Here is a 15,949-nt window from a genome sequence, read left to right on the forward strand (position 1 = left end):
AAAAATCATCGGCTGTTCTTTCCCCTCCCTTGATGACATTGCCAGTAGCTGCTATCTCAGCAGAGCCTCAGCCATCATCACAGACTGTACGCATCCTGGTCACCATCTGTTCCACCTTCTGCCCTCTGGGAGGCACTACAGATCACTCAAAACCTGGACTACCAGATTCAATCACAGCTTTTTTGCTACAGCAATACGCACCCTGAACAGACTCAAGTAACACAAACACCACTAATGCACCTTCCATACAATACAAATAATTGACTCTTCTTCTCCATGTGCAATATTCGTGTTCTTATTGATTGATTTGATTTGATTTATTTATTTATTTATTTATTTATGTATTTATGTATGATTTGAGATATTCGTGGCACCTAACAGAGCAGCACTTTTAATTTTATTGTATTGTTCACAATGACTTTTGAAAATTGACTTTTGACCAACACTTCTCTGAAATGACATTGACACAAGACATTGTGAGGTTGAGAATTTAAAGATGAGCCACATGTGCACATGTTGTGTTCAACTGGTTCACTCGATGACAGTTCTATACTGAAGTCATCTCAGCATTTCCATCACTGTCTGGTTTGGATCGGCCACCAAACAAGGCAGGAACAGACTACAACACACAGTCAAACAAGACAGGAGCAGACTACAACGGACAGTCAGGTCTGATAAAAAAAATGAGTCAGAAAATGTGCAGGGAAAATCACTGCAGACCCTTCACAGTCTGGCCATAACCAAACAGGAACAGTTTCTTCCCACTCGCCATCACACTTATGAACAGTTAACTCACTGTGGCTCTGTGCAATAACCCTGGAACACTATAATAGGGTGGCTACAAATTATATATATTGTAAAATAAAAAATGTGCAATACATTTCACTCACTACAATATATCTGAACCAGCTGTATATGCTGTATCACTTACTATACAGTATGTGTACATATAGTAACGTCACTTCTTTTGTACCATTTAATATTAATCTCATCATTCCTTGCACTTTTTTACTTCTTTGCACTATTTGTATCCTGTTTACAGTTCACAGAAACTTCACCTGTATACAGTCATTCCTTGTGTATATTCCTGAAGATTGTTGTGTTACTATTCTGTGTAAGTACATGTACAAACCAACGTCTAATTCCTTCTATGTGTAAACATACTTGGCCAATAAAGATCATTCTGGTTCTGAGAGAAGGTGAATAGCTGCCGGAGAGTTCCCTGCAGTGTTGGTTATCATTAATTAGTGGCTATTGAATGGTTATTGAATGGAAATTGAAACTGTCTGCTCCTTCAGTACAAAATGGAGTGACTGTGAGCACATCAGTCTTTTTTAGAGGAAAACAGGAGGTGTGTAATGCCTCTTTCATAATTCACAGTGTGTGTCTGGAGGGCTTTTTGTATCTGTGATGAAGTACATCTGTTGCTCTTTTGAAGACTGTAGATTTCTTTTTTACTTTCTTTTATGTAGAATGAGCTCCTTGCAGAGTGTGCCCCTTCAGACTTGGTGATATGGTAATGCAGAGGTACCTTCCTGTTCTCCCTTGTGTGTCACCTTGTGTACTTTACATTGCATACATTAGTGTGTGTGTGTGTGTGTGTGTGTGTGTGTGTGTGTGTGTGTGTGTGTGTGTGTGTGTGTGTGTGTGTGTGTGTGTGTGTGTGTGTGTGTGTGTGTGTGTTTGTCTCTTCATTTTTGCGGGGTTGTCTTTTCTCCCTGGAGAGGACAGTAGTTGCTGTGATTTAGTCCCCTATAGTGTCATAAGGACGACACACATGGTGCTTGTGTATGTGTTTGTTTTCTAACAGTGAAGTCGCATCTTTGTATTTGTAATCAGACTGAAGAGTTGTACCACATAGCAAGAGTTATGAACTATACTGTCTTCTGGGGACTTTGTTATAGAGAATCAAGCTGGTTAAGATTTATCCATTATGTTGTCAGTTTGTAATGCCCCTTAGAGCCCTTAGGCTTATTGCAGCTAACACCTGAGCAACAACAGCAGCAAACTGTTTCAATTAAAGGCTGATAATAAAAGAAAATAATTTGTATTGCACAAAATTAGGGGCATGTATTGCACATTCAGTGACTTTCCCTAAGCAACAATTGTTCTTTTATCTGGAAACAGTTTCCAGTAATATGGCGTCACCAGTGCATGTGCACATCAGCAATGAGCTCAATCAACAACTCCCTGACCATCCTGTGTTAGAGTGATTGATCAGAGCTTCTATGTTAGTGGGTTATGACTCCCTACAGCAGTTCATTCAGTGGTTTCAGACAGACAGTCATGTGGTCACAGACTCAGCTCTCAACTAATCAAAGTTTTATTTATATGGCACTTTATACACAACACAGTTGACAAAGGGGTGACTGCCAGAGAGGGCTATATGTCTTATAAACCTTGTAAAGCCTGTATAGTGTATCAAGTATATCTGTCACAATCTGATAATACAACACGCACAATGAATGTAGTATAACTTATTACTGCAGACCTACAGTGAAACATGTTGGTACATGCATGTAGTCTGATACACAGTATACATGGTGCAATTATTCAGTCACAGTCTCCACAGTCATTGGTTTTTCAGAAGTAGTGTACTTCTTCATAGAAGTAAATAAATAAGGCTAATCTTCCTTAAAATTGTGTGTGTGTTTATGGATGACTTATTTTAGCACACTACAGTACATTCATAGTACTTTCAGGACCTTTTTTGTTTATTATAATGTTCATTATTTTGTTATACTTTGACATTTTGCATTGGCATACACAATATAAACACTATGGTATCACTGGAACATGTTTGTGCGATTTACCTTTCGTGTAGTCACAATCATCATTCGCCCCTCAGTTGTAGAGTTTTTTATAATATTTGATGTTCTGTTTTCTGCTGACACAGAGGTTTCTATGGAAGCAATATTTTCACCTACTGTTGTGTGCAACAGCCTGTTTCAGGCTGCATAACCTGTCATTATAAGAATTGTTCTTCCCAGAGATCCAGGGAATTGTGACTAACCTATAATACCATATCACACAAAGGACAGTAATCACATTCATAGTGTGAATGAAACTTGGCAAATTAACTCTAACTTCACAAGCAATTTAAAAACTGTGGAGGACAATTTTATTCCATTTGCCAATCTTTGCCAGGCCCCCCTTGCATGATGAATGAAAACAAAAATGCAATCTACTGTCCAGCGGCCGCCACCAACAGTAATGGGTAATCAGCGCATAGATAGTAACAAGTAAAATTATCTCATCTCATCTTTCTGTGCCAGCTGAAGGCTTTTCCGCAAAATATTTTGTTCAAGCTGGGAACATGGCAGTGAGTTTTTGACTGAGTCAGGAAGAAAGAGAATTGAAATATCTAAAGGAGACATGAAAGAGTTGCAGAGATTAAAGTTTGGATGTTTAAAATTAAGTATAAAATCTGTGCAATTTTGGAAATGTTTTTGACCTTGAATTAGAAATTGCATAACTGTCTTTCCTACTTATTAAAACTTTGATATGCATTATGTACTGGAAACTCATTAATTTTAACAAGTCACTTAATTTCTGACTCAGAAGTCGGATTCCTAGACCACAGGTGATATTATTAGGGCCCGAGCGGCGACTGCAAGTCGCCTGGCGAAAGCCCTATTGAAATTGTAATGTTTATTATTATTATTATTATTAGGGCCCGAGCGGCGACTGCAAGTCGCCTAGCGAAAGCCCTATTGAAATTGTAATGTTTATTATTATTATTATTATTATTATTAAGGCCCGAGCGGCGACTGCAAGTCGCCTGGCGAACCCCTATTGAAATTGTAATGTTTATTATTATTATTAGGGCCCGAGCGGCGACTGCAAGTCGCCTGGCGAAAGCCCTATTGAAATTGTAATGTTTATTATTAGTAGGGCCCGAGCGGCGACTGCAAGTCGCCTGGCGAAATCCCTATTGAAATTGTAATGTTTATTAGGGCCCGAGCGGCGACTGCAAGTCGCCTGGCGAAAGCCCTATTGAAATTGTAATGTTTATTATTATTATTAGGGCCCGAGCGGCGACTGCAAGTCGCCTGGCGAAAGCCCTATTGAAATTGTAATGTTTATTATTATTATTATTTAGGGCCCGAGCGGCGACTGCAAGTCGCCTGGCGAAAGCCCTATTGAAATTGTAATGTTTATTATTATTATTATTATTATTATTATTCTTCCGACATTTCGTGCCCCAATTTCGCCCCTTTCCCAAATGCGAAAATGCTTATACTTTTGCACGGACGTCCAGCCTCATCCGAAATTCGATATTTTTGGGTGGTCGCACATGGTCGACGCAGAATGGCGGAATAGCGCCCCCTACAAAGTCCAAAAATGCCCATAGGGAATTTTGCTAACTTTGTCCTATGCTCACAAAATTCGGTACACATATGTATTATACCCACATATGCAAAAAAGCCTCTTGACCTCATGACCTCAACCCAACAGGAAGTCGGCCATTTTGGTTTGGATTTTTACCGCCTAAAATTAACTCCTCCCACAGCGTTCGCCCGATCAAGTTCAAATTAGGTACTGTGAACATCTCCAGACCTAGCTGAGCTTAAGTTGTGCTCTGCGCATCCGTAGGTCAAAGGGCGTGTCTGCCAGGGCTCAACTAACTTTGGCGTGCTCGCCATGTACATACGAGTGGCTCTCACGCCCACATACTTCATCCAATCAGCTTCAAACTTGCTGGACATGATGATGGCTCCGCCCTGAACGTCCCGATATATTAACTCCCCACGTAACTCATAGCGCCCCCCGGTGGTAACAGGAAGTGAACTTAAATTCATGAAAAATACATAGTTGACCCCATCAACTTCATTCCACTTTCTAAAACATGCAGAACCAGTTGGTGAAGCTACATTATGAACACTGTGAAGCTACGAGTAATGGCGTCCCTGTGGGGGCGTGGCTACCATCAATTCCTCGCCATGAAAATACGTTTGGCTTTTTGATGGCTTTATTGAACACGTATCATCATGAAAATTGATACACAGGTCCAGGGTGGAGACCTCTTCCATCTGATAGGGGTGTCGCTCATGTCGCCCCCTAGTGAAAACAGGAAGTGCCATTTTTTGCATCAACATTGTCCGATTTCCACGAAACTTCACATGTGTGATGAGGGACTGACCCTGAACACACCTGCATGCATCCCATTACTGCCCCCTGGTGGATGAACCATCAACCTCTCATAACTCCCTCATGCTTTGTCCCATTTCCACGAAACTTCACATGTGTGATGAGGGACTGACCCTGAACACACCTGCACGCATCCCATTACTGCCCCCTGGTGTATGAACCATCAAATGCTCATAACTCCCTCTTGCTTTGTCCGATTCACTCCAAACTTCACATGAGTGATGAGGGGCCGCCCCTGAACGCACCACACCACATGTGCTGACTTCCCCCTGGTGGATGAACCATTAACTGCTCATAACTCCCTCATGCTTTGTCCAATTCACTCCAAACTTCACATGAGTGATGAGGGGCCTCCCCTGAACGCACCACACCACATTTGGTGACTGACCCCTGGTGGATGAACCATTAACTGCTCATAACTCCTTCATGCTTTGTCCAATTCACTCCAAACTTCACATGACTGATGAGTGGCCGCCCTGAACACACCAGACCACACCAGACCATATGTGTAACTACCTGTGACTGCCCCCTACTGGATGAACGAAACATTGCATTTTTGGCCTCCTTCCAGGTTTTTTTCTCACTTTCTGCTTCACGCCACAGCCCCGCCATGCCTCAGGCCCCGCGGTGGCATGGGTGAGTGAGGGCCCGCCATCGCCGCTTGCGGCTTTAATTATAACTGGAATGGAAGAATTTGTATTGAAGGTTTTGAATTTAATTAAAATTTGTTTTCTCTTGTCTTCTCCAGAGACCTTTAGATGCACTCTATGGGAAGCTTTTAAGGCGTTTATGCGCGGGCAAATTATATCATACGTCTCAACCTTAAGGAAGACAGAAAAGGCAGAGTTGGAGGCAATCACTAAGGAGATACATATAGATAGATAGTTGACAATTTGTACGCTTTAGCCCCTACCCCTTTAGCCCGTACCCCTGCTCTTTATAAAGAACGCCTTCATCTTCAGTTGAGTTTTTTAAGCTATTTTCTGCCACCACTGCGCCAGCCCTTCAGAGAATCTACAATGAGTCCTTTGCTGAGGGTCGCTTACCCCCCACCCTGTCAGAGGCCTCGATTTCTCTTCTGCTTAAGAGTAATAAAGACCCTCTTCTTTGTGGCAGCTATAGGCCAATTTCCCTGTTAAATGTTGAATTAAAGATCCTGTCAAAGATCCTAGCCCAGCACCTACAACGGGTCCTATCAAGTATAATATCAATTGATCAAACGGAATTCATGCTTGGAAGGCACTCAATTCATAACATGAGGAGGCTCTTAAATATCAATAACTCTCCTAGTTCAAGCTCTCCTGAGGTGATTATCTTACTAGATGTGGAGAAGGCCTTTGACAGGGTGGAGTGGAGGTATCTTTTTTTTGTTTTGCAGAAATTTGGTTTTAATTCAGAATTTATATCTATGATCAAGTTGCTTTATTTTAGCCCAGTCGCCTCAGTCACCACAAGTGGACTCCTGTCTGCCCCATTTCCCCTTTATTGAGGAACTTGACAAGGCTGCCCTCTTACCCCCCTCCTATTTGCCTTAGCTATTGAACCTCTAGCTATCTGCGTCAGGAGGCTGGGTTTGAGGACATCACCCGAGCAGGGAAAGTACATATATTATCGTTGTATGCTGACGACATCCTTTTATACATATCCAACCCGGCTGCCTCTCTCACTGTGGTTCTCAGTATCTTCGACAAATTTGGATCCTGTTCAGGCTATAAACTGAACCTCCACAAGAGCGAACTACTTCCCATCAATTCTCCGGCCAAAAATATACCCCAGAACTTTTTCCCTTTCAAATATGCTACAGACGGTTTTCAATATTTGGGGGTGTTTATTACTAATTCAATTAATCGGCTTATCTCCAAAGATGTTTCTCTTCTCTTTGAGAGGTGTAAACTAGACTTTGATAGGTGGGGTGGTCTCCCATTATCCCTAGTAGGTTGAGTTAGTTTGGTTAAAATGGTTGTTTGCTGTGAAGATGAGAGTATATGAAGTGATGGATGGATGCATTTAATTTATTCTTAACTATTTGTATTTATTTATTATTTTGATATACAAGTCCGGTCGTGGGCACACCTGTATTTCGTTGTATGTTCTGTACAATGATAATCAAGTAATCTTTAATCTTTATCTTTAATCTTTACACTAATTTGAGGTTATCTCGGATGTACCCCAGTGTAACTGACTCATATAGGTGCAAACAATCTCCAGCCGACCATTCCCATATGTTCTGGTTCTGTCCCAGGCTTGCCACATTCTGGTCCGAAATCTTCAAAACCCTTAGCACAGCATATAATACTACTATCACTCCTGAACCTCTCTTGGCCTTGATTTGTGCCCCCTTGCAGCCTATTACCTCTAAAGTCATGCAGTTATTTTATTTACTTATTTATTTATTTACTTATTTTCCTTACTTTTGTATTTGTTGTATGCACTCTGTATTGTTAACGTGATATTTATGAATATATAATGGTATTCGCTCTCCTTTGGGTGGGGCGAGGCTGTGGGAGGGATAAAAAGATGAGGAGTCCTCTGTGTAACATTGTGGTGTTGTGTTGTTGCCTGTGAAGTTGCTTCCAGAAAGTTAATAAAATAAAATAAAATTTGTTTTCTCTAGACCAATGTTTTGAAAGCAAATGTTATTGAAATATATATCTATGTTATATATGTATATTTTTTGGTCATTTTGATAATTTTTATGGCAAGGTATTGGTCTCGTAAAAAATAACAACCAGCAGATTGTGTTGTGTTGCATCACTTTACCAGTTCTGCACAGAGCTTTGACTTCCAAATCTAATGCATGGTAGACTGTCTTTTGATTATTTTCAGAACATTTAGTCGATTGTCAGTGTGTCACGGTGACTCGGAGAACAAATGTTGTTTATGTTTTTGCAGGGTGTGTATTAGATGGAGAGTGAGAGAAAATGTGAAGAGTTTATTAAGATTCTCACCAAAACACATAAATCATTAGAAGGCATTTTTATCAGCCCTCTGTTCAAAAGGGAATAAAACATGCATCAGATCCAGCTGATCACTCGCAAATCATCCCAGAGCCTCTTTACGGCATTATCCTAGGGCATTATGCAGGACACACAAACACACGCACATTCACTCACTTACAAACACAACCTCAGTGCTCTTCCCACTCATGTGTACATTGCCTGCCAGAGCTGTCTTTGTATCCCATCACCATAACAACTGCCTCACAGAACATCTGAAAAAAAGGAAAAAGCCAAAGTGAATTTCTCTCACTCACTTTGACTTGGGGATGGTGAGAGTAGCGATCGACAGCTCCTCGTAGCATGTCAGTGTGGTGTGTGCGTGTGTGCGTATGTGTGTGTGTGTGAACAAGAGGCAAGCTTGTAGAGGCAAGCAGGCTGCAGACGACTTGGTGTGAAGAAAAAGGGGTAGTGTGATGTGAATTTCGGGAAGGAGTGTGACTCTTTCAGAACAAGGAATATACAGTATATAATGCCGCACATGGTGAGTGTCAAAACAGCTTCTGCTTTCTGTTTGCGCTCTTGCATGTGAGTGTACATGATTGTGCATGTCTAAGTGCGTTGTGCAGAGCAATTAAGTTTTAAATGAAATGAGCATGTGTGTCTTGAGGCTACGGCACATGTGGATGTTATGTAATAACTGAGACGGAAAACCTTGAGAGAATGCAATAGTAATGAAAGTTCTCTTTGAAGCTCATTTGGGATACTGCAGATATTGTGTAATTACATCCTCAAGATAATATATATTAGACTGTCATCCATGTTTTCAATATTCAATGTTCAATATTAGATTTGTTGTGTAGTAAACTTGTTTTAATAATTTATTTTTCTTACTTAATGTGCTCAGTAAGTACAGTATACAGTAATTGAATAAATTCTGGGCAATATGTTATGTCTCGTATAGTCCAAGATAGATTGTTGCTCTTATCTTTCAGGTTATAGTCATCTACTGTGCTGGTATGTTGCTAATATATTCATTTTTCAATCTATACTCTCAATCATAAGTCACAAAGGAACACAGTGTTGTGTGTGTGTGTGTGTGTGTGTGTGTGTGTGTGTGTGTGTGTGTGTGTGTGTGTGTGTGTGTGTGTGTGTGTGTGTGTGTGTGTGTGTGTGTGTGTTGTGTGTTAGGATTTGACATGGGACTTCTGTGCAAGGTGGTGTGTGCGTGTGTTGGTGCTGGTTTTATGAAAATGGTTTTAAACACTAAATGTCAGGTGACCAATGAAGTAAAAGCATTGCTCTCAGGCATTGCACAATATTACCAGCATTACATTTGAACTCAGAATGTGATGATAGCATCATACGTATCAGGAGCTCATTTTCCTGGCAATAATCTCAAATGGAAAGACATTCATTTCAGTGTTACTTTACAGCCCCTTTCCCTGTCTTTTTTGGTCCATCTTATAATAGCTTATATATCCACCTCACATGGTCCATTTGCTTGGCATGACAGAACAGAAATAAAACCTTCAAACACAGAAGGAGAGAGCAGCGACTTTAGCTTTCATCTCTGAACTGCATTATTCAACAACCCCATCCACATGAGTCTGACATCACCCAATCACAGCTGTCTCTTCCTTTTCTTTCCCCTTTCCCTGTTCCCTTGTCTCCTTCCATTAGGCAAACCTGAAGAAGTTTATGGAGTATGTGCAGCAGAGGAACATTGAAAAGGTCTCAAGGTTCTTGGAAAAAGGCCTGGACCCCAACTTCCATGATCCAGACACAGGAGGTGAGGAAATCTGAGAAAGATTATCTCATCACTATCCTACTCTAGTCTTTTCTCAACTTTGATTTGTCTTTTCTCTTGTGCTTTCTCTCTTTGTGTCTGTCTGCAAAACAAAATGACCATGTATGGATATTCTGAAATAAGCCTTCTGCATGCTGGGTAAAGCTGGATTACTCTCTTTGCTAATCTCCTCATATTTATGCAAATGTTTGTCCAGCCAGAAAGGAGATTTCTCTGTTGGGTGACCTGTAGTCTGACAGGGGAGCTGTGAAGCGAGAGGAGCATGAGAATAGGTTGGTTTAACACCAACAGGAAGCAGCCACTTAGGCAAACCAGAGGGTGGCAATCACGACAGCTGAGGAAGTTATTAAAGTCATAAGCGAACAAACCGTTTTAAAAACTATAGTGGGCAATTCTGTCATCATGTATTGACAATTTCAGTACTTGGATGTTTTCTTTTCTAAGATGAATGTCCAATAATGTCACAGAAAAATATGTTGATTTTTTAAAATTGTTTTCCTGCTCATCCTTGAATTTTACAGAATGTCCTTTAACGCTGGCATCCCAGCTGGAGGGATGTGCAGACCTCATCAAGGTGTTGAAGAGTGGAGGAGCCCATCTGGACTTCAGAACAAAAGATGGCATTACTGCCCTACACAAGGCTGTGCGCAGCAAGAATCACACAGCGCTTATAGTGAGTGTAACACACACACACACACACACACACACACACACACACACACACACACACACATACAGACACAATAATACAGAAAGCTGACCCATCGCTTTTATTTCTTTTGCTACAACAATAGGCTCCTTTCCCTATGGGAAGGGAGAGTTTGCAAATGGGCAGTCTCTGGCAGAGGGTGCTTGAGCAATTGAGTACAGAGGGTGCTTGAGCATTTACTAAATATGTGAAGCTTACATGCCCTCTTTGAATGGGCTCACATATTCACTGAATGGCCTTGTATGTGTCTGGTTTGAGGAGGCTTGTAACATAAATGAAAGGGTTTACACGAGTCATATAATTTATTTCCTGTTGAGCCAAAACTGTTGAAATTGGAATTGCTTATTTCCGCTTAGTCATTGCCATTATCTGAATATCCAATGTCACTGGGGCATGTAATATAGAGGACATAAAAAAACTGATGACACCCCAGTGCAATATCACTGAAATGTTAAATGATTCAACATTGTATCATCTAACAATAATTGTAATGTTTAAGAGTAGAGTGTACGGTATTTGATCTTATTTATAATTAAAAACAAATAAAGGCCCCAAAGTGCAACCTCAGTGTAAGAAAAGGGAGTACACCTGTGACCACTGAAAGAAAAATGATTACACCTGTGACTTCCAACCAAGACTAATTTCCTGAACGGGGTTACAAAGGAACCTGCGAACACTACAGCTTTCTAAATGTTGTCCTTTGCTGTGTCTAGTGCAACATGGCTCCACAGGGTGAAGTTTGCCTGAACAAGTAAGAAAACTAATTATGAGACTTAATAAAGATGAGAGGAGGAACAGAAAGAAAGTGCAGTGCCTGTCCTTGAAAATTGACAGTACACACAATTCACTATTTATGCAACCTTGCATAACGGGCAGTGCCTCTGACTTGGCACAAGGATTATCTGTGGAAATGTGTGTTTCAGTGACAGCTCAGACAATGCAAAGGATACTGCATGACGTCAACATCTACAGATGACATCCAAGAAGAAAGTCATTGCTCACAAAACGGCACAAAACTGCCACATTAAACTTTGCCAAAGAACATGAAAAGAAGCCTGATGAATACTGACAGCACATACTTTAGTCAGATAAAACCAAATTGAATTTGGATCAGATGCCAGCATGTTTTGCATGGGCCTGTCCAGGACTACCACAGTGCCTGCATAGTGCTGACCATGAAACATTGAGGTGGGAGTGTATTGATATGGGGCTGTCTGAATGCAAAAAGGTGTTGGGGAGATGACATTTATAGATAGCACTGAGTAAAAATCAATTAATGAACACATAACATCTCCACGTGGGTATCAAGACCACACAACACTGTATGATACAATACAGCCAAGCATGGTACGGTAGTTATACTTTGCTGAGTGATGTAGTTTATTTTAGTTTATCAGCACAAATAAGACACATAGAGGTCGGGCTGACCGCAGTCCGGCAGCAGGTGTAACATCAGCGGTTGTCACTAACATAACATTTGCGGTAGAAGACGCAAATGGCTCTGGTCTTCAGAGTCAACTGACTTGGATTTTCTTTTTAAGATCACTGTATGCTGACTACCACTTAACAGAGAAATGAATAATGTAGATTTGCAGGCTGAGCGTATATTATGTTGTCAGTATTTTAGAGACCCCTCTGCAAAAAAGAACACAAATCATGGGAGCTCATGTCTTATTGAGGAGCGCTAAGCTCCCCTTGGCTCACGTGTAGTTCACACCCTGACAAATGGATTATGTCCCATTCATTAAATTGCACTTCTGAATCCATAATCATGATGACATTGTTTGAAAAAGTATTAGGCTATTTAGTAGAAAGTAGTAGGCTATTTAACAATTTAGGCAGATATATCAGTCATTTAAATTGACAATTGAAACTACGATATAGTGCAAGCTTACAATATAAATAGTAGCTGCTGAAACGCGACTTGTCCAAAGTTACTTTTCCACAATGCATACTGACCCTTTATTTATTACTTTTATTCATTTAATATTGAAATATTGGTGATCAAAGTTATAGTTTAGCTTCCTGGCTCATGACTCCCGTAGTGAGATGTTTTTGGCATCTAATTCATGTTAAATCATTTTGTTTTTATTTCTGTGCCGGTGCGCGCAACAGCCGAGACAGCGTACTTTTTTCTCATTCTTTGGCTTTCTCTGGACCTTTAATTCCACCACTTACACACTAAAAAATAATATGTGTTTCTGTTGATCTATTTCTGAGAGTGGGACCTCAGTCTGAGAGCTCATAAAGTTCTTCTTCTTCTTAGTCTTTAGTGTCATTTTCATGAATGGAACTTCTCTAAAACCTGTCAGATGCCTCGCCTTATATGGTATTTTGGGGGCGTCATTCATGTTAATTTACTATTCTCGGGAACGCGCGTTCATTTAGAACAGGTAGGATTCATCATGTTTACGAGTGTCTTTTACGACTGTCTTTTACGACTGTTTCCTGGTGATAGGAGTGTTTGATGAATCCGACGTGGCACACTCGTAAATTCCACCTCACAAAAAAAGTATGACAGATTTAAGAAAAAAAAACGAACATGTTCTTGCATCTGGCCCAATGATCCCAAAAATAAGTCACAGAAGACTTTTTAAAGATGAAAACTATGACCTGGCCTACTATGCCCCCTGACTTGAATCCAAAAGAACACCATATGAAGGATTTTGCAGCAGAAAATGATTAGAAGTAGTTAGAAGAGTAACAAAGACCCTCCAACAAAAAGAAAGAGAATTATCAGTGAAGAATGGCAGAGCATCTCTCCACAGATTTGAGACTTGTATCATCCATGACCAAGGGGATCAAATCTGTCACACTGTCTCATTAATGAAGGGTGTACTGACTTTAGTTGCAGTTTGTTAAATATGAACCTGTCATTATAATTTAATTAATAAAACATTCTGGGTTTTTTTCTAATTAATTGGCTCAATTCTTGTTGCATTTTGTCAAAAAATAAAATAAATTGTATTAAATTGACAGGATTTGTAATTACCTAACATTTGATAGTGACTCAGTTTTGCTATATACCATACATAAGATGATGTTGTTGGTATAAAAAGTCTAAACATTTTTCGAATAATGTCTGTAACTGTGTATGTACAAATATTTATACATGTCCTACATGATTGTAATGACTACTAATACTTTTGCAGATATTGGATTGAATTTATCAGTATCCCTAACTGATTGATAACTCTCCTGAGGTCTGTGGATGTTTCTTTCTTTATTGAGACAGTACTGACATAGTGTAAATAGCAGTGATAATGTAGCCATATGTACTGGCCTCTTTGGTGTGTGCTGAAACATGCAGCAGAGACTGGGGACTGCCATGATTGTTGTCACTGTATGAAGTGTTTTTTTTATGTGTTATGCCTCCTAACCTTCTTCTTTTCCCACCAGACACTGTTAGACTTGGGTGCATCACCTGACTATAAAGACAGTAGGGGGTTGACTCCTCTCTATCACAGCTCGATGGTAGGAGGAGACCCCTACTGCTGCGAGCTGCTGCTGCACGATCACGCACAAGTTGGCTGTGTGGATGAGAATGGCTGGCAGGAGATACACCAGGTAATACACACACCAACACACTCACGTTCAAACACACACATAGATAAAACAGTGATGTGCTGTGTGCAGAATATAAATGTAGGTTGAGGGCAAGAGGTTGGGTCAGGTTTTCACAATTTCATTGGATTGAATTTGTGTTTTCCTTAGTTTGAGAATTTCCCTCACGGTGGTTGAATCCCAGGGGTGGGTCATAAGCAGGTGGGAAGCTGCAGTTTAAAAAAGTGCTCCACTTATTTAGAATTGTACACCTATAACATTGATCTCAACCATGGACAGTTAAAAAAATGCAACAGGACAAAAGATGTTGTCTGTAGCATTGTTGCTTCCTTGTCAAAACATGGAGCCTACATTACCCACTATGCTGGGCAACAATTCAGATGTGTTTGGCTAGTGTTATCCCCTTTTTTTGTTTGCCTGAATTGAAACCACTGTATGTAATTTATCAGGCTTCGTAGAAGAAATAGGTTCTAAAGTTACAAGGAGAAAACAGCATATTGTGTGCGTTTTATACACATAACCCCTTGAGGCATGTCCTGCTCTGTACACATAATGGAGGTTAGTACCTATATGCTGTTTTTGTTTGTGTCAGGGCTTTTTATGTCTGAGTACTGACAGAAAGAGGTCTGATTGTTGTTTTACTGTAAATGGAGCCAAACAGATAGCTGTGGGATTCATCACTTCTGCTGCTGACACTGAATATGAATTTGCACAGTGGAAACCCTGAAATGGACACATGTTGCCGAAATGAAAGTAGCAGAATCAAGCTAATCTTGCCGTTAAATGCTGTGAAATGTATTGTATTTGTTTGCAAACCCTCAGCTCCACAGCCAGTCTTCTATGGAAAGATAGTTTGTCATAGGAGAGGACACTACCCTATTTATATTGTATCTACTATTTTATTCTATACTAGTTATCTGTTGCTGTGTAAATATAACTCATTTGAAGCGAGTAGCAGGAGAGAGTCAACCTAGCAAACAAAAATTGCTAAAAAAACCCCATCACATCAGTCAGTATTTACGTGTGTCTGCCATCACCCTTTCATTACTTGTTTCCACCAACTTTCCCCACCATTTGTTTTATTACTTATACCACATCATTGGCCTGGTCTAGTTTGTCTTGAGGTCTTGCTATTACTGTTATTGTTGGGTAATTATGAGTGAATGAATGAGAAGTTCAAAAACATTCAAAGCTCAACTGCAAAAAATCAGTTCCTGGTGAACTGTGGTAACTGTTGTGTTACATAGTCTTTCATTGAACATGCCAGTTCAATGAAACTGGTCTGGCTCAAAGTTTCTGCACTGGAAAGACATTTATTGGTTTCATTGTCTTGTCTCTGGGCACAGTAGTGCTGCCTCCATTACACCACATCCATCCACCATGTTTTTCATAAAGCAAACGTGCAATTGCTGCCACGTGTATCAATGAAGGCATACAGTGAGGGAGAGAAGACCATCTTTTCATGCATATTTCAATGTGCCAACACAGTGACTTTAAATGGAAGGAGCAATACTACCGTGGAAAATCAGATCATGCTTCTTAGTTTATACAGTTTATACGTTGTTTAGACATTTCATTTCTCCCTCTATCTCCTCCTTGTCTGTCCCTTCCTCTGTGTCCCTCCCAGCATTAGTATTCTAGCGGTATATATGGTGTACAATAGGATACACAGTGGAAAGTCTGATAACCAACAACAATCCCAGCATCATTTGTGCGCTGTCTCACTGCTGTCACACACTCTTAGCGAGACAGAACACAAGAGAGAGAGAACAATTGTTG

The 15,949-nt window shown here is 40.3% G+C and overlaps 1 protein-coding gene across 8 annotated transcripts in view; it reads left to right on the plus strand.

Annotated features, from left to right (window-relative positions):
* shank3a (SH3 and multiple ankyrin repeat domains 3a) overlaps window positions 1-15,949 on the plus strand; it is a 222,227-nt gene that overhangs the window by 115,903 nt on the left and 90,375 nt on the right. For all 8 annotated transcript variants that reach the window (XR_009925325.1, XR_009925326.1, XR_009925324.1 and 5 more), the window contains 3 exons: window positions 9,771-9,879; window positions 10,419-10,570; window positions 14,006-14,173. Coding sequence is in view for 5 of the 8 variants with exons in the window: in XM_062421367.1 (XP_062277351.1) it covers window positions 9,771-9,879; window positions 10,419-10,570; window positions 14,006-14,173 (429 nt within the window). In the remaining 3 variants the exon portion in view is untranslated. The remainder of the gene's footprint in view (window positions 1-9,770; window positions 9,880-10,418; window positions 10,571-14,005; window positions 14,174-15,949) is intronic.

This window comes from Scomber scombrus, chromosome 6 (genome assembly GCF_963691925.1).
Source record: "Scomber scombrus chromosome 6, fScoSco1.1, whole genome shotgun sequence".
In the NCBI taxonomy this organism is placed as follows: domain Eukaryota; kingdom Metazoa; phylum Chordata; class Actinopteri; order Scombriformes; family Scombridae; genus Scomber; species Scomber scombrus.